A 21,845-nucleotide genomic window follows, 5' to 3' on the forward strand; every position below is an offset into this window, starting at 1 on the left:
CGCAACCGACATAGCGGTAAACTTGGTGGCTTACGGTGGCGGACAGTACAAATGGGCATTCCAAGATCAGATTTAAAATGTTAAGTTATAATTACATACCACTGTAACTTTATAATTAAATGTCCATGTTCTAAAGTCCTCTTATGGCAATTATATGCAACGTTCTTTTAAATTAATTGCATTGCACCATAAATTTTAAATTAGGACAATTATTATTGGATACACTAAACATGTAGCCCAAACGTAACTCAATCCACTACTAACACAGTCCAACAATTATTAATTGTACTTCACTTAACCCAACTACTTTTGTACTACTTGTTTATACAACTTTTTATGGACTAACTATACAGCCTAACCATATATTAAGCCCAACTTTTTATGGACTAACCATATATACAGCCCAAATTTTTATGCCTAACTTTTTATGGACTAACCATATATACAACCCAACTTTTTATGCCAAACTTTTTAGGGATAACTATATATCCCAGCTTTTATGGGACTAACTATACTATACAGGCGTTACTTTTTTTGGACTAACTAAATATCCCAATTGTTATGGAACTAACTACACAGGCTTTACTTTTTTTGGACTATACAACCCAACATTTTAAGGACAAACTATACAGCCCAAATGACAACATAGCCCTACTTACAAGACAAATTGTTGTTACATACACATCATAGAGGCCAAACAGACAATAATCATGGTCCATGAATCGCCAAAACACATTAATCATGATAAAGTGCATATCATGAAGAATTGATAATAATTAAAATATAGCTAAAATAAACAATAAATTAAACACAAAACACATTAACCCTACCTTATTTTAGAAAAAATTAGTTACATTACATTACACATATTGTAACAAATTAGTCACATTTTTTCGCAATTACAAACAATCAGAACATTTCGGGATGAAAATGTTTGTGTCAGGTCGTCAATTTCAGTCAACAGTGCATCCAAATTCACAACCCGAACATAAAGGGAAAAAAATAAGCACATGCCATTTTTTACAAAATGTCAATCTCAATACGATAACACTGCAGTGACTTACTCGTTTATTATACACAGTGAAAAAATCAGACAACGAATTTGAAACAACTACGTTCAACTGATTTGAGGAAGAGGCACATTTAAAAATGAAAGACACACGCGTAACAGGGGCACTAGAGCTCTTCATGTCCAAATCACAAATCTGTTATTCAACATAGATATTCTTAAATAAAAAACAGCAAATCAAACCAGGTTACCAACAACATAACAACAACATAACTTACCTCAGAAGAGACCAACACAAGCAGGCAACATCTGTTATTGTTAAGGAACGCATCAACAACACGTACACATGACGGATCAATATGAACAGCTCCCACAAATGAAACAACAATCGCCTAGGTCAGCAATACAAACATTAGCAACTAACAAAGTTATTATAATGTTAACAACCATATATAGTGGCACAGATGAAAAGGCTTAAAGAATAGCATACCGAGAAGGAAATATTGTTACAGGGCTGCTTCCCTCTCATGCATACTTTATCCTCGGAAATTGACCTGAACAACTGAACAATACACACCGGTCAGTTAATGATGCATAATCCCCAGAACTTGCAAAGCATAATTCCTTAATAGAGCTAAACACATTCGTCAACATTTCTTACAAAAGAGCAAATCTTCCTCACAACTTGCAAAGCATCATCAGAAAACCACCTAGTATCCATGGAGCACGTTAAAAGAAGAACATCAATAAACGCAAAACCAAAGAAACAAACCAATTCAACAATAGCTCCATAGATATACCTCTTTATCTGTTCGACTTTAAACCATAAATCTTCCATTTCAACAACATTCAAACAACAGTGGAAACCGTGAAGCTGAACTACAGGGACCAACATCAAACCATCCTTTTGGTCATCATCAACTGCCTCAATTGGATCCTTATGACGGTACTGACGTAGGTTATTAACCGTGGGATATCGCCTCGGTGTCGGCTTTGTGGAATGAAATACTGAACCATGTCTAAAGCTTTGCAAAATACCAAGTGAAGGATCTGTTACTGCACCGAAGGGATAACACCAACAATTCAGCTAAAAATATTAATTAATACCTTCGCACGAAAACCATCGATGGGCCCATCTGTATCCCTAACCAACCGAGGATGGCGTTCACCATAAGCAACATCCAAAGTCTGCAACGGTAATACACATTCATAACTAAAAAAAACCAAAAAAAAAACAATTAATGCATAATCAAGGGTATCAATACATACATCAAGGACACCAAAATCGCCGCCATCTGGAAACCGATCTTCCTTGATAGCCTTTCGAATCTCCACCATGTTCCAAACCTCTATCCTAGGAAAAACTCCCCAATCCATGGGTTGCCTATCTAGCCGGTCCAAATACATAACCTATTAAAAAAAATGGATATTTTAAATGAAAAATACATAAACACAACCCAAACTGTATATAAAAGTACTACAAATCAAGTTTTACCACAACAAATATAAGACAGCCCTCGCATCCACTAGCATAACCACTTGAATAGAACCGCCTACCAAAAGTACGAACATTATCCATAATCTTTTTAAGAACAAGACTACACCAGTCAAAATCCGCGGCATTAGAGGCACAAATTAGTGAAGGAACGAGGTCAGCCGCCAATCGGGATGACTGTGTGGGACAGAGCAGCATCTCAAGTGACAGCAGGAGGAATAAGGTCTTAAACTCAAAGATTCATTTTCCTCCCAAAGACCCTCAACTCTTTCCATCAGTTTGGAATTCACTGGAATTCCCTCACTGGTATATTTTCGACCGGTCTTCTTAGACTTAGTATTCCAGGATTTCCCATATTTTGACATAATCTTATTAACCTGCCCCAGCATTTCATCATTCAGTGACTTATAGGTAGGGACAGCCGTACCACTATTTGGTATACCAAGAATCCAGTGAACTTGATTTTTAGACAAGAAAAAAACTCTCCTATCATCAGCCCTAAGAGTATAATTAAAAGGATCTATACGTGTCATTATCCAGTATGCTATATGCCTAGGAAGATGCATGTCTGCTACAAAGTGCAGAAGCCCCCCGAATCCCATTTCATACACCCAACGTGTTCTATGCTCATCAAATGTCTGGCATATCCTTCCAAAAATCTCAATCCGACAAACAGTATTTGGTGGATGTGTCCTAAAAACAAAAGACATAATAAGAAATCAATTAACACACAAGTTATTCACATATATTCAAGTATTTAAATATGGAGGACAATGCAATTGCTCACCCGGGATCTGGCTTCTTCCATTGCCCTAAGTACTTCACCCTTTTCTTTAAGCTTACCCCCAAGAGACAACGAGTCATCCTACAATCCATATTTATATACAATCAACAAAACCAATCAATATATATGATATATATTCACATATTATTAAGTGGAAATTACTTTAGTGTTTAAACATTTAAACAACTTAAAAATTACATAAATATAACCTTATAGATGTCTGCATGCAGATTCCAGGCCATTAATCCATCCTATAAAGCAAAAATAAAATCAAATTCTATTTTACCAAAACAACTAACAACCATATTCTACAATTAACATCAAATTCTACTATTACCTTATGTACCCGATCACCTATGCATACCCTTGACTTTCTTTTCAGATTTCTTCTACTATCCATAGTTTGCATTTCCCATAGATGTAACTTCACTAATAATGACACCAAACCAATTATAGGATTAATCAAGGTAAGATCAAACTTTCAATCCTCTGCCAACCACTGTATCAGCTGTATTTCATATTCAATTACAATTGATAACACATGAATTATCACCAAACAGGATTAAACGGGGATATTATAACTACAATGGAGTAATGCAACAAACCGATGCAGTGATTTGAGGAAATCAAATAAGAAATAACACTGCAGTAGACCAATGCAGTGGTTTGTTGAAATCAAATAAGGAAGTACACTACAATTCACTGGAATATAAGTTAGAATTACACTTACCCCTCCTTTATAATTGATTAAGCGACACGTCCTCGAATTACGTTCTGCACCTCCATTATCGAAGCTCAATCTTCACAATACAACTACTACACGCGGATTTTATAACGATCATCATTGCAAAATCAGCAGGCAACCTTCTCAGACCACCAATTCATCAATTAGGGTTAAACAAATCCCCAATTGCAGCCGACGAAGTGGAGACAACCTTCTCAGACCACCAATTAATGAATTAGGGTTATAAACATCCCCAATTGAAGACGACGAAGTGGATAGAGAAAAAGTGGACAAAGATTATGTGGAGAGAGAAAACTGTTACTTTTTGCACGTAACGTCGTCAAAATTCAACTCAAACAACTGGTTTGACTCCTTATGACTGGTTTCCAATTTGCCCAAACTTTATTATACGAAATGTCGCGCGTACCCCTCTATAGACAAAATTCGTTTATAGAGGATATAAACATGGATTTTCTCGTTTCCTATCCCTTTCCACTTAGTTAAATCCTAAATTGATAAATAAAATAAAAAAGGAAAAATTGCCCGGAATAATCCGACCTTTGCCCCATCTGCCCATAATAATCCCACCTTTCGATTATTTTTAAATAATCCGACCTTTATACCTCTCCCGCTTTAAATAGTCCCAACCGGTCATCTAACTTGCTATTACAAGTTACCAAACACGTGTTAGCCTATAATTGGTCAAAAAATTAAAATAAAAAAAAAATTAAAAATTAAAAACAGAAAAAAAAAAAAAATTTAAAATATCCCAAACCCAGATTCCGGCAACCCCAGCCATCGGCCCCTGCCCAACTTCGGCCACCATCTCTTCCCGATTCCGGCTAACGCGTCTCTCACTCTCCTTGTTTCCGGCTAACTCGACCCAGCACTAGCCCGTCAAACCACCAAAAAAACATCTACTGCCGCTGCTCCTTCGCAAACGCACCACCCACAAACCCAACCACTCTCACCGTAGCAAACACTCCCCGCACAATCTAGACATGGCTGCAACAACACATCAAATGAACCCACAACCACAATTAGTCGCCACGCACCATAGTTGCACCAACAATCGCCGGCGGCAGACACCACAAATCAGCCGCTTCAAACGCCTACTAATCAGCCTTAAATTCACAAAATCATCAGAACGGCCACTCCTAGGGGAGAGTGATGGTTTTGGTGGGATAAAAGTGAGTCAAGGAGGTGATTTCAGTTAATGGGTTGGGTATGGAAGGAGGTTTCGGTGGTGGGTCTGCCGGAGAAGATGGATGGGTTTTTTTTTTTTTTTTTTTTTTTTTTTTTTTTTTTTTTTAAATAATTTTTCCAATAATTTTTATTTTTATTAATTTTTCTTTTTTTAAATTTTTTTAACCATCAACGAGGCGACACGTGTGCAAACAATTCCAAATCACAAATGGTGACCTATTTAGCCGGTTTCAAGTCACCCGGGACCATTGGGAGCGGATTAGATATAAAAGTCGGATTATTTAAAAATAATCGAAAGGTGGGATTATTATGGGCGGATGAGGCAAAGGTCGGATTATTCCGGGCAATTTTTCCAATAAAAAATATAAAAAATCATTTGAATACCTTTATTCTACAAGATTTCAGGATACATAGGTAACTTTCTAAATACTAATATCAAAACCCACAAAGTGATTTCAAATACTTAATTCAAAAAATAATTTTAGAGTTGGATTTTAGGATATGTCAAATTGATTTTTTTTTTGTTTTTGATGTACAACACTTAAATTGTGGAGGTTAAGAGAGAATAATTTAAAGGGAAAAAATTAATTATAATGGAAGAGGAAACTAAGTCAATCATCACATGAGATGTAAAAAAAGTAATTGAAGAAACAAACGATAGAAAATAATGGCGAAAACTTTTTGAAATAATTCAATTTAATGGTTATTTAATTACATGAGATGGAAAATGGAAAATTAAGTAGAATGAAATTAATCAAAAATATTTTTAAACAAAAAGGCATTAAAAATATTTAAGATTTCACTTTTAGAAGAAATTTACATTTTGCCAATGTCATTTATGTTGTTATGTGTACCCAAGTGCATAGTTTGTGATGTTGAGTGCACCCTTGAAAGGTTGTGCTGCTACACGCACTTTTGTCATAGTTGGTGTTGTTGCGGCCAATTTTTCCTATATTAAAAGACAAGGTTTGTCAAATCTAAATCGAAACATTTAGATTCATTGGTATCCTATGGTTTTCTGTTTTTTGGTGTTTTATTTTTCAAATTCGTATGATATAAGTCATATAATAAATCAAAAAATAGTTAAACTTGTTAAAATTGTGATAATTTTGAAAAATGATAACTGAAAAGTGGAAATACTTTTTTTTTGTTTACTGTTTTCGGTTTTTTGTTTTAAAAAAGCTGAAAACTGAAAACAATACCAAACAAGTCCTAGGTTTCAATTTTCATTTTTTAGAAACCAGTTCAACAAGTGCCGATTTTAGTTTTAAAAATATTAACTAGGTATTCTATTATGCTCTCTCCTACGAAGTATATTTTAATTTTTTTTCCTCTTATTAAAACTCCGTAAAAGTCAAAGTAAACACTTATTAAAAATGAAATGAATAATAATAGTCTAAGCGTCTGTTCTGATTGACTGAACTGAACTGAATATTTTATGAGAAAAAGAAATTAAGAAGTGAACTGAAAATAATGTGAAGGAAATAGGCCATAATAAAAGAGACCTAAAAATGCATAAATATTTTTGTTGAAGTAAATGTCAACAAAAGAAGGAAATTTTTTTATTTAAAAAAATCCAACAAATAAAATATAGCCAACCAATAAGAGGATTTGTGAAGGAAGCAAGGGAAACAGGAAGGCCCAACAAAATGACATGTCAACTCATAATTGGTTACGAGACACCGTAACACAAGCTGTTAAAACCACTCAAAATTACGAAACCACCCCTCACCAAACCAAAACAACTAGCTTCAGCACCCAGAAACCCCCTCTAAAATGACGAAAACACCCTCACCAAACCGAATCAACAAGATTCGGACCCAATAAAACCCGAACCAAATAGGTTCGGATCCTATTCGATTACAGCTAGTTACAGGCTGTCAGCAACAAGTTCCTGCTCCCTTCTACCCCTTTTTTCTCGTCCTCCAGTTTTGGGTTTTCTCACTCTCTTTCTCTCTCTTCAACCAACTTCTCTGTTTTCTCTCTCTACTTTCTCTCTCTACAGTGTGTCTTTCTCTCTCTAAAGGAGGCGGAAGGAGGAAGACGGAGCGTGGTTTGGTGGATCCGAGTTTGAGGAGAAGAAACTCAGGTATTTTTGGATGTTCGATCTGATTATGTTTTTGTTTTTGTTTTTTTAATTTCTGGAAAATTAGGTTTTCTTTTTGTGCAATGTCTGATGTTAGGGTTTCTGTAATGTTTAATTTCTGATCTGTGTTGTTGTAATTTGTGTGTTGTTGATGTTTGTTTTAATTTGATTGTGTGAGTGAATAAGAGTTGGAATTGAAAGACGAGATTAAGTTGAAATTAGGCGAATTTTGTGGAATTTGAAGTGTTTTTAGTGGATTGGTGAGTGAATTTGTGAGAGTTTTGAGCAGTTATTTTATACATTGATGATGAATTTTGTTGTATAAGTGAGCGAATTCTTGAGTGTTGCGTTTGAGTTTACTGGTGAGGAATTACAGTATGTGCGAAGAAGATAATAGCGCGGTATTAGTTTTAGTGAGAGTAATTTGTGGCTGAGTTGTGAAGGAATTTCAAGTAGGATTGAAGGAAGTTGAGAATATAACTTTGAACTTAAAAGGAATGAAAGTAAGTTTATTTGATAATTAGTTTGCTTAATTGTTTCGAGAATGAAGAACGATTTCGACTGAGTAATTATATGGAGTACAAACAGTGGAAGATGTTGCATTTAGCATTGTAGTGTACGACTTTTAGGTTACTAAGAAGAGAGGAGGATTTTCGAGGACTGAAGACAGAGTAAATTGTTCGAGGTTGATAGTATATCATAGGAATCTGTTGTGACTGAAGACTAGTAAATCATCTGTTGTGGTAGTTATCAATTCTCAATTAACTGTGTGTGTTTATCTTGAACATGTTTGTGTTTCGCCGCGTGTGAAGTACGAAGTATTACTTAGATAATGTTCAAGAAAGTATTTCGTAATCATTGTAGGTAGTAATGGCTATGACTGAGACTTCATTGTTAGTGATGGAAGTGGCATACTTATGCCCTGCATGCTTAGTTGGCTACATGTTGATGGAAGTGTGTTAACTGCATTGTTGTTTTCCTTTGTGAAACTTGTTTGGGTTATTAGGATGCACCGTGATATATCATATATGTGTAAATGCAATTGACACTGTTGGTGCTCTCCTACCTTGCATTTGTGTGAACTTTACTCTTTTATTCATTGAAGTGTCAGGATAGGATTCATAAATCTCTATCTGCCATTTGTTTTCAGGTGCATTGATTTGGTTAGCCGAAGGGGCCTGATTGATATACCGACAAAATAATAGAGATTGGGTGCAACTTTTTGTCATAAGGCTATTTTGACCTCATAGTGCATCACACACTTAAAGCCCTGCTGCTAAAGGGATATTGATCAAATTTTTTTGTGGTTACTGGTGCTGAAGGGTTTATGTCACTTGATGCTGCTAGGGTTGCTCAATCTCATATTGAGAAGGGAGCTTTGGCTTTATAATAGGCCCACTTACTGTCTCCATGCTGGCGGAGAGCATGCGTGGAATTTGTGCTTCGGGTAATGCCCCTGACCAGTCGAGCCGTCGATGCACTCGGTGTGGTGACAATTTCTCTAGTGGTTCTTTTGGTACTTTTTGGCGTGTTGTGCATAATCTACACATTGTACTTCCGTGCTCGTATTCAGAGATCAGAGCTACGTCGACTCGATTACTTTAACGGACCTTGGATAGTTCGTATCGTTTTTATTTTGTTTGGAATATGCTGGGGGATTGGTGAAGTCGTCCGATTAAGTTTCTTTAGGCAGGAGGGTAAAGTCTTTCATTCGCTAAGCCTAAGATGGCAGGAAGACATATGCAAACTATACATCCTATCAAATCTAGGGTTCACAGAACCGTGCCTCTTCCTCACTATGAGTTTTCTCCTAAGGGCATCCCTAGATTGGAGGGGGTCTGGTATACTAAACCGGAAATGGAACTTCAAGATCATTGGTTATGTTTTGCTTTATTGCCTCCCAGTATTCGTCTTGGATCTCTTTGTTGTCATGGTTGCCCCCAAGTTCCGACATGGAAAGATTAAAGTGCTGAGTAAATTGCCAGAACAATTCATTACGGTATATTGGAAGCTGACTGTATCAGGCAACCCTGCCATTGCTTGCACTTACCCCTTGTTGTGTACAATACTCCATGGACTGTTTGCCACCGTCCTAACCACTTACCTGTTATTGCTTGGGAGGCGGATGGTTGTGTCGGTCATCAACAAAGGGTTGCAGAAGAGAGTTTACATACTTATATTTCTTGTTTCAAGTTTCCTCCCTTTGAGGGTTATTTTGCTTGGTTTTTCAGTTTTGGCGAGGCGTGAGCATTTTCTCTTTGAAGCTCTTGCCTTTTCTAGTTTTCTTGTGCTTTTTTCTTTTGTTGTAGTGGGTATTTTTATGCTTGTTTACTTACCTGTTGCGGATTCTTTAGCCCTTAATAGGGGTCTGGGGTTTCCTGGCACAGAGGGAGGACGGTGCTACACCTCTGAGGACTATGCTGATTCTCTCTCTCTTGTTGCTGCCAACCAGAGCCAAATTGAAACCAGTACGGCTACAAGCCTGGGAAGAAACTCCGATGTCTCAACTAAACGGGGTTCCATTTCATTCCGGACTATGATCAAAGATGAAGCTTCTTCTACAAGTGGCGCATATGAGGAAGAAATGAGCTCATTTTCCCCAGGTTTTCGGCCGTTAACTTCATCTCCTGGTTCCCCAGCTTCCCTACAGATGAAACTTCCATCTACATAGTTTGAGGCAAACTTAATCGGGGGAAACGACAGGCAGAAGAGAAGCTTTTTTTTCTTAGTTCTCTTGTCTTGATGATGATGATGTTTAAAAGAGGGTGCATCTGTAAGGGCAATTTCTGACAATTAATAAGACTGTATCTGTTCATAGAACCAAGGAAATGCTACCCACTTCAGCGTGATAGTCCTGAGTAAAGTTTTGGCATTGTTTTCAGCATTCTTTAATTTTGTCATCGATAAGCAAGTGATGATTTTATTTTCTTAATAGTTAACGAGAGTGAAAGAGTATTTTTACCCCAAAATTTAATTTAAGTGTACAGGTTGGAAGTCCATGGCAGTTTAGTTATCATTAATCATTACTGCAATTTAATTGTTAATAATACGCAATTTAATACTCCGTAGTTAATAATAATACGAAATAAAATATAAGTCAGATAACCAGAAGCCTTTTATAATCATAAATCCTTTGTTTCACTCAGTTAACCAGTATACAAATTTGTTTATTTCTGACATAGATAAAGAGTAAATAACTCAAAACTCAGAAATCACCAAAAATTAATGTACTGTAAATTTCTTCTGATACAACAGCTATGAACAGCTTTTACCTCTACTAATGAAGATTTTATTTTCATTAATAACTTATTTTCTTTTCACTTTTCACTCGGCATTCTCACAGCACAGCGCATCACATTGGATTGATGTTGAACAAGTACTAGCCTTTCAAACGAGTAGACATGGGAATTTGGGGGAAGATACAATCAAAGTTCATAACTAACAACGTTCACGATTAATGAAACGTGATACTCTCTCAATTTCCTTCATGATCATCTCCTTTTCCTCTTCAAATTGTTCGTCCTCAGAACCTAAACAAAAAACATTAAAAGTTGGTACCTAAAAAAGAGCCCATAAATCATGGCAATAAAGTTTTTGGCCTGTAACACAATAATACTTCTAACCTTTTCCAACAGAAAGACTGCGTAAAAGATCCAACAACTTTTCACAATTTTTTGCCAAGATGATTTTGATATCATGCGTCTTGTTAGGGTTTGCGACAAATACCTGCAGATAGATAAATGAGCTTACCAAGGGCTTAATCTTCACATATAGACAGTTAGATCTGTGAATTATAAGTCCCTAAATGCTCAAAAACAGAGCTCAAAATTCTCAAAACAGAAAGCAAATAGAATTTTCAAAGAAAGTTCGCACCTTGAAAATGTGGAAAGCAGAAAGCTGGATATTTTTGCTCGAATCCTGTCCAAAACCAATATAGAAAGGAAAGCAGAATCAGAATAGAGATTTTGAGCTATATTCAGCAACTTAACAGAAGTATGCTTTGAAAAGATGAATACATTCTACAGCTCCACTTCAAGCATTAATTTACCAAAAAAATAGATTTCTGACAAAAATAGGTTCTATTACTCAAAGATATTTCTAGGACTTGTATTTTTCGTAGTTCTAGACATTATTTATATTATTTTAATTAATATCGCAAGATTCATTAAAAATAGTCCAAATATGTTTTTTTTTTTTTTTTTTATAAAAAAAAGACCCTTAAACTAATGCTGAAGATGGAAATAAAAGAAAATCCCCGAGGGAGAAATTCAAAACCAGCAAAAACAGATGAAATCAAACAAGGCACCGTAAGTAAATTGATACCTTCAATAAAGTCATGATAACTTTCAGGTAACGTATTTCTAAAATATACTGCTTCATTATGTGCGAATTTGGTGGCTCTAAAAGAAAATCTGAAAGGAGCTACTACCCATCAACAGCAAACTATTAGTGGTGTAAATCAAAAGCATAAAATGGACATGTTTAGTAAATTACGTCAACAAACCTTAAGTGATTGTCTTCTAGTCACATAGTTTGTGGATGTCAAAAGCTTTTCATACATTTCAAAGAACTGAAACAATAGACATTGATTAGAACCAAAATAATGGAGGTGACAATCCTTTGTACATGTATGCATGAGGGGGTCAATGAAAGATTGTTTTGTTTTCAAAGCTCTACTATTGCCAAAAAAAAAAAAAAGAAAAAAAAAGAAAGAAGAAGAAGTTTATACAGAGTTGAGCACATTAAGAAAAGATTACAAACTGAAGCTTTAACAAAACTAATTTTCCCCAAATTAATTTTGAGAAACGAAAATGCCTGACACAACACACATGAAAAACCAAAAAGGGTAATATGATGGTTTACTAATCTTTTACATAAAAATGCAACAACAAAACTTGTTTGAAACATGCAAGCTTTTGCATTTTGCTAGACGGACTCTTACTAAAGAATTGGATTCTAGCACTAGTAATAAAATGTCATAGTACGTCATCTAGGCCTGGGAGTGATAGGAACATGATTGCACCTCATTATAATGAGATGTCAGATATTCAGCAACTTCTTTACTGTGTTTCGTAAGCAGATCCTGTAAAATAAAATTGCAGGGTTACAAAAAAAAATATACATTCTAACAACATATGCAAACAGATGCCATTGAAACACTGACCTTGAATGTGGCAAATGCATCTGAAGCAACATCAAAGTTGGGAAGTTCTATATACTTGAAGAACAACTCAAAGCTGGTAGACTCCAATATATATCTGAAAGAATACTATAAAAAAGACATTTTAGGAAAAAAAAAAAAAAAAAAGTTACCTTTGAAACATACAGTGCATGTAATAAATTTCCAGTGAAATAATTGTCTAGAAAAATAAAAATAAAAATTCAAGGCTCTCTAAATATATTCCCTTATCCCAACAAACCCACCCCTCACCCCGCACCCCCCTACCCCCTTTAAAAAAAAAGAAAGAAGAGGAACGAGAACAGAAAGAAAACAAACACTCAGAGAAAAGGCAGTACAGAATATGAAATTATGTAATGCGAAAAAACTAGAGTAACAAGAGTAGTAGCGTCTGTAAAACAAATTGCATATCATCCTCTCAGAAACTCACATCACATATTCACATTTGAAGTCTCCTATCTATCAAGGTTCTCTATTATGATCAATAATTTGGTGGGTTCGCCAAAATTTAACTCCATTTCCAAGAACTAATGGTACCCTCACTTGATTAAAGCACCTGAATAAGAGCAATATGATTCACAGACATATGATATAGATGAGAAGAAGAGATAGAAAAGAATAATTTATAGCACAAGAATCTTCCCAAGGTTTGACTCTTACTCATCTTGACATTATTATCTGACCATGGGGAAGGATAAAGAAGAAACTTAGAATACAAACATTCATGGTCCAAACAAGAAGCGCAAGTCCTAAAAAACACATCTCATCCGGTCATTCATTGTGCTAAAGACCATAATCACCTCAGAGCCAAACAATCCTTTTTGTTAGGTCTGCAGGCTAACTCCCAACCTCCCACCCTAGTAATAAACCCTCTTTTCTTACCCCACCCAACCAAGGAAATTACACACAAGTCTTCCCAAGCTCAAACCAGCACCATGGGGAATTCAAAAGAGACAAAGAAATTACAAGGGGAAACACACAGAAATAGATACAGATCATGTCACAACATTATCTCCCAAAGACAATGTTACATCTCTTTTCATAATACCCCAATATTATGTCAAATGCTCAACGCTTCAAAATACATACGAGCATGTAAAACTTAACCACATGAATTCCACAAACAACTCTTAGCAACTCAACACAACCCAAGGTCCTAAGCCTTCCTCGAGAAATAAATTGTTCATGTCTCAAAGGACCAAGAAACGGATTTAAAAAGTAAAGGAGAAAGGGTATCTCCACATCTCAAACACCTCCGAAAACCCCAAACCACCTCCAAGACAATACATTGATTAACCAACCAATGAAATGCAACCCCTAATCCACTTCCTTCACCTAAATTCAAAGCCTTTTAATTCCACGATCCCATTATACACTTTCTAAAGTCCAAATTCAAAACATTGTTCTAATCCCCTTATTCTATTGTCATCAACTACATTACTCATGAATATGTGATGCTCCACAAACGTTCTCTAGGCCTCCAATAACATTGAAGAAAGAACAACCCTTAACTAGTAGAAAGAACCTTTCTTGGAAATTGAGAGGCATACACATGTTGCCTATTCCCGCAACAGTGATGCTAATGAGTCTATAATCCCTATTTTTTTTCAAGGTTTTACTTTCTTGGGAATAAAGAATTAAACAAATACACTGTTGCCTATTCCGGCAGTCACTCATGACCACTGGCCACTATTGCTTAAGGCATCAACAAAAGCAGACAGTCCTTCCTCTTAAATGTCTCCCGCTTTGCTACTCTATAAATACTACATGCAAGCCTCTCTTGAGTCATGCCCTTCTCAATTTTATTTTATTTAAGGCCAAAATAACTTCTTATTAATGTTAGTCCACGTATGTACAGCAGCCAACATGATATAGTCTCATAAAATCAATTAATAACCTTAAAATGGTTAACTTAATTCAACTAGAGTTTATGTATAATTCCTTATTTCCTTGAATCTCTGGAATTCTACTGCATGCTGCTATTCTTTCTTCAAAAGGGCCTTTTACCTTGATTGCCTCCAAAATCAATGAAGAAAGAACATTCCCTAACCTAATAGAAAGAAACATTTCTTGAGAATTGAAGTAGAATGATACTGTCCCATAGATTCAGAATAATCATGGGAAATGAGCACAATATGCTAACCACCTCTTCACATAACCCATATTTGTTCTCAACAAAATGAAGCCAGAGACTAAGATTCATCAGGAAAGCACCATCACCTCTTGAATCCCAATTCCTATTTCCTACCTCTGCATTCCAACACCACACCAATCCCAAATCCTTCTAAGCCTTATAAGCACTAGCTACTGAGATCTTGAGTGGGAAATAGTAGAGAGGTTGCTTTGACCAGAATTAGCTCCATCAATTCAGAAAATTACGTGTAAAAGACCAAAAATAAAATAAAATGGTGCACTCAACAAAAACTCTGGAAAAGCTTTAAGTAAGATATGCAAACTAATCAATGAGCTATTTAAAAGCCAAACAACATGAACATCTTACTTTGCAAGTGTTTGAAATTTGATACATTCCCTCAACATAGTCCCACAAGTCAAGGCAGCATCTTTGTTATCATAGCTGCTCAAGAAAGGAAAACACAAATTCATCCATATAAGACAAAGAACGTTAAAAAAAATGATAAAATTAAAAATAAAGCACTTTAGAAATAACCACAAAGGTGTTAAAATAATGAATGTAACACAAGCAATCCACATCAAACCCATGGCAGATAAGCACTAGTCAAAAAACACATAGATTGTTAATGCATTGGTTTGCCAAATTGATCTTTCACTTTCAAGTAAGCCAAACCATATGCAAGATTTCCACTAGCATCAAACCTAATTATTTAATCAACCAGAGACGGGGAGAGGATAGTAGCAACATCCCAGCAGTCTCAAATAAAAACAATACGGAGTAATAAAAAAATTAAACCAAAAAAAAAAAAAAAAAGAAAAAATGGAAAGAAGCAAACAAAAAAAAGATGCACAATATCGATACACTTCAAAAAAATATACTTCGTATATAAACTCATAAAAAATAATTGATCCTATTTGCGGCCACAAAAGGTAAAAGAAAGCATATAAAAAAACATCTTATCTTAAAGGGCTGGACTTTGAATTGTACCCTGTAAAAACTATGATCATACAGAAAAACAGAACAAAGAGAATTACCGCCAAGTTTGTCACGGACAGCTTTCTAGCTTTTAAGTGTTCAGAATATCATAACAATCTATGGATAAATCTACTAGAACTACTGAAAAATGATTCTGTTTTTCCTCAGACAGTAAAGAGTGCAAATGTGTGCAATAAGTCAAAAAAGAAGCCTAGGCGCCTAACTAATCAAGCATATACAGTGGGGGATTTAGACAGTTTCCCTTTCAAGAATACCCTCACGGCCTCATCAGCCCAAACAAGAAACTTTTTTTTAAAGTAAGAGAAAAACGGAAGCAGAAAAACTCAATAAAGCACATAAGGGGATATAAAGTAAAATAAATAAAGCCCCAACTAAGCTTACCAGACAACAAGGAAGTCAAGCAACTCCAAATGATTTTCAATGTATTCGATACAGCAATATGTGTCGTCCACTTGTTGCTTCAACAGTACAGACCAACATGAGACTAAATCTTTTCTCGCCTGCCCACAATTAAAGTGGTAAATGAGAAACCAAGTGAGGATGTACTTTGATAAAAATTAAGCATTGTTATGACTTACTTGCCAACCAAACACATGTAGCTTGTGAACTAGAAGAGGGATAACATCTTCGTTACATATTTCAACAGTGAGCTGCAGAATCTGATCTGAGTTTGGCTCAGATTCGCTATCTCCACAAAGCATCAGCCTCATCGTTGACAAGTTTCTTCCTACTTCTTCTAATGCCTGTATTATAATAAATATAAACTTTGGTAAGAGTGGTGAAAGAAAGCAAGAAAAAAAAATAATAAAAAATAAAAAAAATAAAAAAAAAAAGAGAGAGAAAAGAAGAGGAGGGGTATGCATTGTCACCAAATATATATATATAATAGGGTTGAGATCCAATGAGAAGTTCCTTAAAATGAGAAGAATGAGAAGGATGAAATGTGCATATTTTTTTCACTAAATGTGCAAAACTGATTTTCAAACTAATAAAAATTTTGATTTTTCTGGAAAACTAGAAAATGTGCACATTATGAACAAAATTTATGCATATCAAATTTGGTCAAATTTTTTTTTGCACATTTAGTTCAAAAAATATGCACATTTAGTACAAAAGTTATACACAAAAAATCCTTCTCATCCTTCTCATTTTAAGAAACTTCTCATTTGACCCCAAATATATATATATAACTGTATTTTTTGTGTATAACTTTTGTACTCAAAATTCCATATGACGATTGTAGAGAATACAAGTATGTACTTGAGAAAAGTAAGCATGAGCAAAGGAAATCACAAGTAAGATCAAGGCATGTGAATCACAAAGTGATAGAGTAAAAACTAAACGACAAGTGTGACACTCACTAGTCTAGTTGCACCATCCTATAATGATCTCATCTATGCAGTGTACACCAGACTTAACATTGATGATGAAGGCTCAAATGTCAATGCTATTATGAGATTATGTTTAAAACTCCAAGCATGGGCTTCAATCCTCTGTACCACATTCCCTCCGCTTAAAGGGCCTGATTCACTTTTAAACATTGCTGAACCCAAAAATGTGAGACTGTACACAATATTGAAAAGCAAAACGAATGGAGGGCGAAAGAATATTTTGAACGATCAGATAGCTAGGGTTCCACAACCCCCCCCCCCCCCAAAAAAAAAAAAAAAATATAAAAATAAATAAAATAAAATAAAATAAAAGAAAGAAAGAAAGAAAGAAAAAGAAAAAAGTATCATGTGTCCTAAACTCCTGATACATTAAACATGCTCCTAAAATATTATGGCAATTGTCAACCAACAATTAGAGAACTCTACTTGGATTTCTTAGTCCTTTTCTATGTCTTCTAGAATCTCTTAAATGACACACATCTAGAATTTCCTCACATTTCAAAGTCTTCTTCAAATGAATGAAAGGTTGCTCAGAATGCTCGACTATAGTCCCCACACGACGGCATTGATGTGGAAAATACAGGCAAGAGGAGCAAACAAATAAGTCCCACATTGTCTTGTAAAAAGATGAAATAACAACTGAAGTCCAGTCAAGCTACAAGCGTGCAATAAAACCATCACTAACCCCAGATACAATTGCCTACAATATTTACAAAAATCATGATATTATCGGCATAGGCAAGCAGAAAGTTGCTTTCCCCACTTGCACTAAACTACATAAAGTTGTCAAATCAGGTGTTCAGTATGGGTTGGGCTTGAGTGATTTTGAGTCATGTTGAGTGAATTAGCTAATTTTTCATGTCGTGAAACTCGGGTAATCTCGGGTCGGGTCACTTATTTACAGCCTGTGTAAATGAATACGAAGTTTATTGTCAAACCCGTAAACAATGTCAGCTGCAACTAAGAATTGACTTAAAACAGAAGCCACTACATTGAGCATTCAACCAAAGATCTAAAAATTAAAATTCCCACCTTGCAAATAATCATGAATTAAGATAAATTCCCAACATCAACTATCTTACCCACATTACATTCCATACACTAATAAGTAATAAAAAATTGACATTGATTCAACCCGCAAAATTATAACACAATAAAATCAATTCAATCTCAAAACCCAACAAGAAATATTCCAACAATGCATCAAAATCAACATACCCACATGTAAACACATCACAATAAACATCATCAAACTAAAATAAATATCAAAATTGGAGCAAAAAAATCATATATTTTGAAAAATTAAGATTAACCCATAAGAGATAAAGGATCAAAATAGTAAAAAAAATAACCTTTTCAAGAGCTTTAACTTCGACAACGGTGGGAGTGTCAAGGGCCAAGAGGCTGTCTTTGGTAGACCTGAGAACCTCTTGCGGTGTTTTAGAGCGAGGTTTGAAGAAAAACGACATTTTTTTGTTGTTGTTGAAATGTGATAGTTTTCTCTCTCCTCTGTGTGAATCGCCGGCGGTGAGAGTTCTAACAGTTAGTTTTTATTTCAGGGGAATTGTCAAATGTGGGACTAGGGAGAGGTAACAAATCAAATTATCTTTTGTTGCGTTTCTAAGGGATTTGCTAAGTAATGATTACATGTTTTTTTTTTTTTTTAAATATATATTATTTTTTTTTAATAAAGTAAGAAAAATAATGATTAGAAAATTGAAATTTGTAATGCAACATGGATGTTATTTTATGAAATTAAAAGGATAGATGGCTTAACCAATTCTTGAATGGTTTGGATTTAAATCAAGATATTTTATTAGGTTAAACATTAAAATTTGATGCGAATAAGCGTATATTGTTGTTTAAGTTTTAAATGAGTAAACTAGGGGTAGGCTAGCTTAGGTATCCTTTACCCACATCATAAACTTCTTGTATACAATGTATGTAGAAATGTAAATGCAAGAAGACTCAAAATAATACTTCGTACCAAGCTAAAAGTTTGGTTAGAAGAAATGAGAACACCTTTGGAGGCTCAATCCCTAGTTCCCTACTAATAACAATTTGTGGGATAGGATTCCTCCCCCCCCCCCCCCCAAATTGTCTGACCCGTTAATTTAGGATCGAATTGACTCGTTAATGGTTCAGGCCGGGCCTTTCATCGTACATTAAAAAAAAAAACAAAGATTTTAGTTTCTTTTAAGTATTTTCAAATTATTTATAGTACTATATTTTTTTGAAGACAAATTAATAGTACTATCATTATTATTATCAATAACTGTTATTGTAGTATTTGAAAATAAAAGGAATCATATTGTGATACCATTTTACCATGATTCATATGGTATAACCACATTTGTTTATACACAATTGAGTCAGTCATGCCTGACCAAATAGTTTGTGCGGCAGGCAACAAATTATGCATTTTCTTCTTCATCTTCTTCTCATTCTAAAACCCTAAATCTCTCTTCTTCAATCTCTTTAAACCCATCAATTATATTCATCAGAAGATTATTACCCACATTCTGATGCGAATCCCAAAATCGTCTGAACTATTGAATCGAAATTGGTGATTGCAATTTGCAATTGAATTGAAATTGGTGGTTGCAATTTGCGATTGAAATCGAAATTGGATGCAATTGTTTGCGAATTGGGGGTGAAGGGGTGGTGGTTGGAATTTGCTGCGGTGATGGGAGGTAGTTAATGTCGGCTGTAGTGATTGAAGGAGCAGGGAAGGTTTGGTTTGGACGTTTGGTGGTGGACATGAGCAGGGTTGTCGTAAATTGGAGATTGGTAGTGTTTGGGATTAATTGATGTTCATTGTTGTTGTTGGAGAGAGGCAGGTGTGCAGGGGCTGATGTTGTGGTGGCTAGATTTGGAGGTGATTGGTGGTGGAGTTGTGGTGCAGGTGAACTGCAGCTGGTAGGATGTGGCTGGTGTTTGAATTGTAGCAGGGGAGCAGTGAAGGAGATAGAGAGTTGGGGTTGATGTTGCGGTTGTGGATTGCAAGATTTGCGACGGTGGTTATGGTGGTGGCGCTGCGATTTGTGGTGGCGGTGTTGCCTAGTTCATATCATATATGGGGCTAGATGATATCATCTATTGGGTCTATGATATCTTGTATTGCCTAGTTGATATCCTCTATAAGATGGATGATATCATCTATTATTTTTATGATATCCTCTATAAGATGGATGATATCCTCCAATAATTTATACATATCCTCTACTGATGGTTGGATGATATCCTCTATTGGTTATATGATATCATTTATGATTGTGTCTATGATATCTTTTATTAGTTGGATGATATCCTCTATTAGCTATATGATATCATGGCTGGATGATATCCTCTATTGGCTACATGATATCATGGCTGGATGATATCCTCTATTGGCTATATGATATCATCCATCATGATATATAGAGTATATCATTCAGCCAGTATAAATATCATCCGGCCAATAAAGAATATCATCCAGTTAGTAGAGGATATCATCCTGCCAATTGAGGACATCAAAAATCCGCATTTCGTCAGTCCGGACTGACACAATACTTTCTCTTGTTTATAAGAGTAATTAGGTTAGTCCATATGTCACGCACAATACAAAAAAAATTGTTTGAGAATACTGCATACTAGGAATGACAACGGATCGGATTCGGGTCGGATGTGGCTAAATCCGAATCTTATCCGTTTAGTATACAGACCCTGGACTTGGATTCGAATCCGAGTCCAAATCCGAAAAGTCCGAGTCCGAATTCGACCCGACTCGTAATTTTCGGATCCGAATCCAGTCTGTTTATACGGACCTCCGAAATAATCCGATTTTTTTTTTTAATGTCATATACCTATAATTTCTTGTATTGTCATACCAAGTAAAGTATAAACATAACATATTTGAATAATGAACTAAGTTACATAACAAAATTTTGCTACAAAAGAAGCAAACAATTGTCTCAAGTTATAAAGCATAAGCTCATACTCTCGGATTCGGACTCGGATTGGACTCCATCAGACTTTGCGTAGGGACCAAGTCCAATCCGCCTCTTATTCGGATTCGGATCTATTTTATCGGATTCGGATTCGGACTAATTTCAAATGGATTCGGATCAGATTTTTTTCTTCAGATCGAATCGGATTCGAATCGAACTCGGATTAAATTGCCATCCCTACTGCATACAAAATTTTACATATATAATAAAATAAAATATGAAATATCACACTAACTTGATAGTATTCATTTCAAATGTTTAAGAAAATTTATATAATTATATCAACTTGTACTCCGTAATTAGGAAGGGTAATATTTATTATAAGAAGATATACAAAACATGTTAATAAAAAAATAATTTATACAGGTAGATTGATTCATTATCGATGACATTATATGTTAGGTTTTTTAATTTTTATTTTTTTTAATAGCATATCAACAATATCTTAAATTAATATTTTCTAAAAAGATTTATTAAATGAATAATCATAGTTGTAACACGTGTTATAGCTAATATTTCTTTTAGTATTTATTCATTCTATTATACTCCCTCTACCCCTTTAAATTCGATCCTTATGAGCAATTTTCACGGTAACTAAGAAAATGAAAAAAGAAATAGTAAAATATTGGAAAGTGAAATTCATATGGGTTTGTAAAAAAAAGTAGAAAGAGAAAGTAATAGAAGTATATGGGAAAACAAAATTTACACTAGGAAAACAAAATTTACACGAAAAGCTAATTTTACACAAATATTATTGCAAATTATAGAGTATTTTAATACAAATGGGATAATCACTTTAAAACTTAACTTTGGCTAAAAGGGTTGAACTTAAAAAGACTAATGGAGTATAAA

The 21,845-nt window shown here is 35.0% G+C and overlaps 3 protein-coding genes across 7 annotated transcripts; 1 reads left to right on the forward strand and 2 right to left on the reverse strand.

Annotated features, from left to right (window-relative positions):
- Positions 1–830: 830 nt before the first annotated feature.
- Positions 831–5,144, reverse strand: LOC145576114 (uncharacterized). Of its 3 annotated transcripts, none has more exons than XM_081633902.1 (12): positions 4,019–5,144; positions 3,626–3,712; positions 3,498–3,539; positions 3,292–3,369; positions 2,505–3,197; positions 2,279–2,419; positions 2,117–2,197; positions 1,810–2,034; positions 1,671–1,719; positions 1,500–1,571; positions 1,288–1,401; positions 831–1,205 (listed from the first exon to the last, which is right to left on the reverse strand). In XM_081633902.1, the coding sequence occupies exons 6-12, from the start codon at positions 2,302–2,304 to the stop codon at positions 954–956; spliced, it is 819 nt and encodes a 272-aa protein (XP_081490028.1). In that variant the 5' UTR covers positions 2,305–2,419; positions 2,505–3,197; positions 3,292–3,369; positions 3,498–3,539; positions 3,626–3,712; positions 4,019–5,144; the 3' UTR covers positions 831–953. The 3 variants fall into 3 exon arrangements, with proteins under 3 accessions (XP_081490028.1, XP_081490029.1, XP_081490026.1); XM_081633903.1 differs by having other exon boundaries at positions 1,810–2,028; positions 3,626–3,717; XM_081633900.1 differs by having other exon boundaries at positions 3,626–3,717.
- Positions 5,145–7,140: 1,996 nt separating this feature from the next.
- LOC145574398 (uncharacterized) lies at positions 7,141–10,188 on the forward strand. Its single transcript, XM_081632179.1, has 2 exons — positions 7,141–7,307; positions 8,455–10,188. Exon 2 carries the CDS (start codon positions 8,755–8,757, stop codon positions 9,973–9,975), a length of 1,221 nt encoding a protein of 406 aa, XP_081488305.1. The 5' UTR covers positions 7,141–7,307; positions 8,455–8,754; the 3' UTR covers positions 9,976–10,188.
- A 258-nt stretch (positions 10,189–10,446) lies between these two features.
- On the reverse strand, positions 10,447–18,532 carry LOC145576115 (uncharacterized). 3 transcript variants are annotated; one of them, XM_081633906.1, is made up of 11 exons: positions 16,975–17,237; positions 16,192–16,356; positions 15,995–16,113; positions 14,984–15,058; positions 12,469–12,562; positions 12,328–12,387; positions 11,809–11,874; positions 11,628–11,726; positions 11,178–11,222; positions 10,928–11,030; positions 10,448–10,834 (listed from the first exon to the last, which is right to left on the reverse strand). In XM_081633906.1, exons 2-11 carry the CDS (start codon positions 16,321–16,323, stop codon positions 10,743–10,745), a joined length of 885 nt encoding a protein of 294 aa, XP_081490032.1. In that variant the 5' UTR covers positions 16,324–16,356; positions 16,975–17,237; the 3' UTR covers positions 10,448–10,742. The 3 variants fall into 3 exon arrangements, with proteins under 3 accessions (XP_081490031.1, XP_081490032.1, XP_081490030.1); XM_081633904.1 differs by lacking the exon at positions 16,975–17,237 and adding an exon at positions 18,357–18,532 and having other exon boundaries at positions 10,449–10,834; XM_081633905.1 differs by lacking the exons at positions 11,628–11,726; positions 16,975–17,237 and adding an exon at positions 18,357–18,532 and having other exon boundaries at positions 10,447–10,834.
- Between the last annotated feature and the right edge of the window lie 3,313 nt (positions 18,533–21,845).

Source organism: Chenopodium album, chromosome 13, assembly GCF_948465745.1.
Source record: "Chenopodium album chromosome 13, dcCheAlbu1.1, whole genome shotgun sequence".
Taxonomy (NCBI): domain Eukaryota; kingdom Viridiplantae; phylum Streptophyta; class Magnoliopsida; order Caryophyllales; family Amaranthaceae; genus Chenopodium; species Chenopodium album.

Excerpts from the sequence above, each read along its gene's own strand:
- LOC145576114 (XM_081633902.1), bottom strand. The coding sequence starts at position 2,304 with ATGGCGGCGATTTTGGTGTCCTTGAT. Across the intron at positions 2,035-2,116 it reads TCGATGGTTTTCGTGCGAAG|CTTTAGACATGGTTCAGTAT; the intron begins GTATTAATTAAT and ends TATTTTGCAAAG. Across the intron at positions 1,572-1,670 it reads TGAGGAAGATTTGCTCTTTT|TTGTTCAGGTCAATTTCCGA; the intron begins GTAAGAAATGTT and ends TGTATTGTTCAG.
- LOC145574398 (XM_081632179.1), top strand. The coding sequence starts at position 8,755 with ATGCCCCTGACCAGTCGAGCCGTCGATGCACTCGGTGTGGTGACAATT.
- LOC145576115 (XM_081633904.1), bottom strand. The coding sequence starts at position 18,473 with ATGTCGTTTTTCTTCAAACCTCGCTCTAAAACACCGCAAGAGGTTCTC. Across the intron at positions 12,563-14,983 it reads AAATTTCAAACACTTGCAAA|ATATATATTGGAGTCTACCA; the intron begins GTAAGATGTTCA and ends GTATTCTTTCAG. Across the intron at positions 12,388-12,468 it reads ATGCATTTGCCACATTCAAG|GATCTGCTTACGAAACACAG; the intron begins GTCAGTGTTTCA and ends TTTATTTTACAG.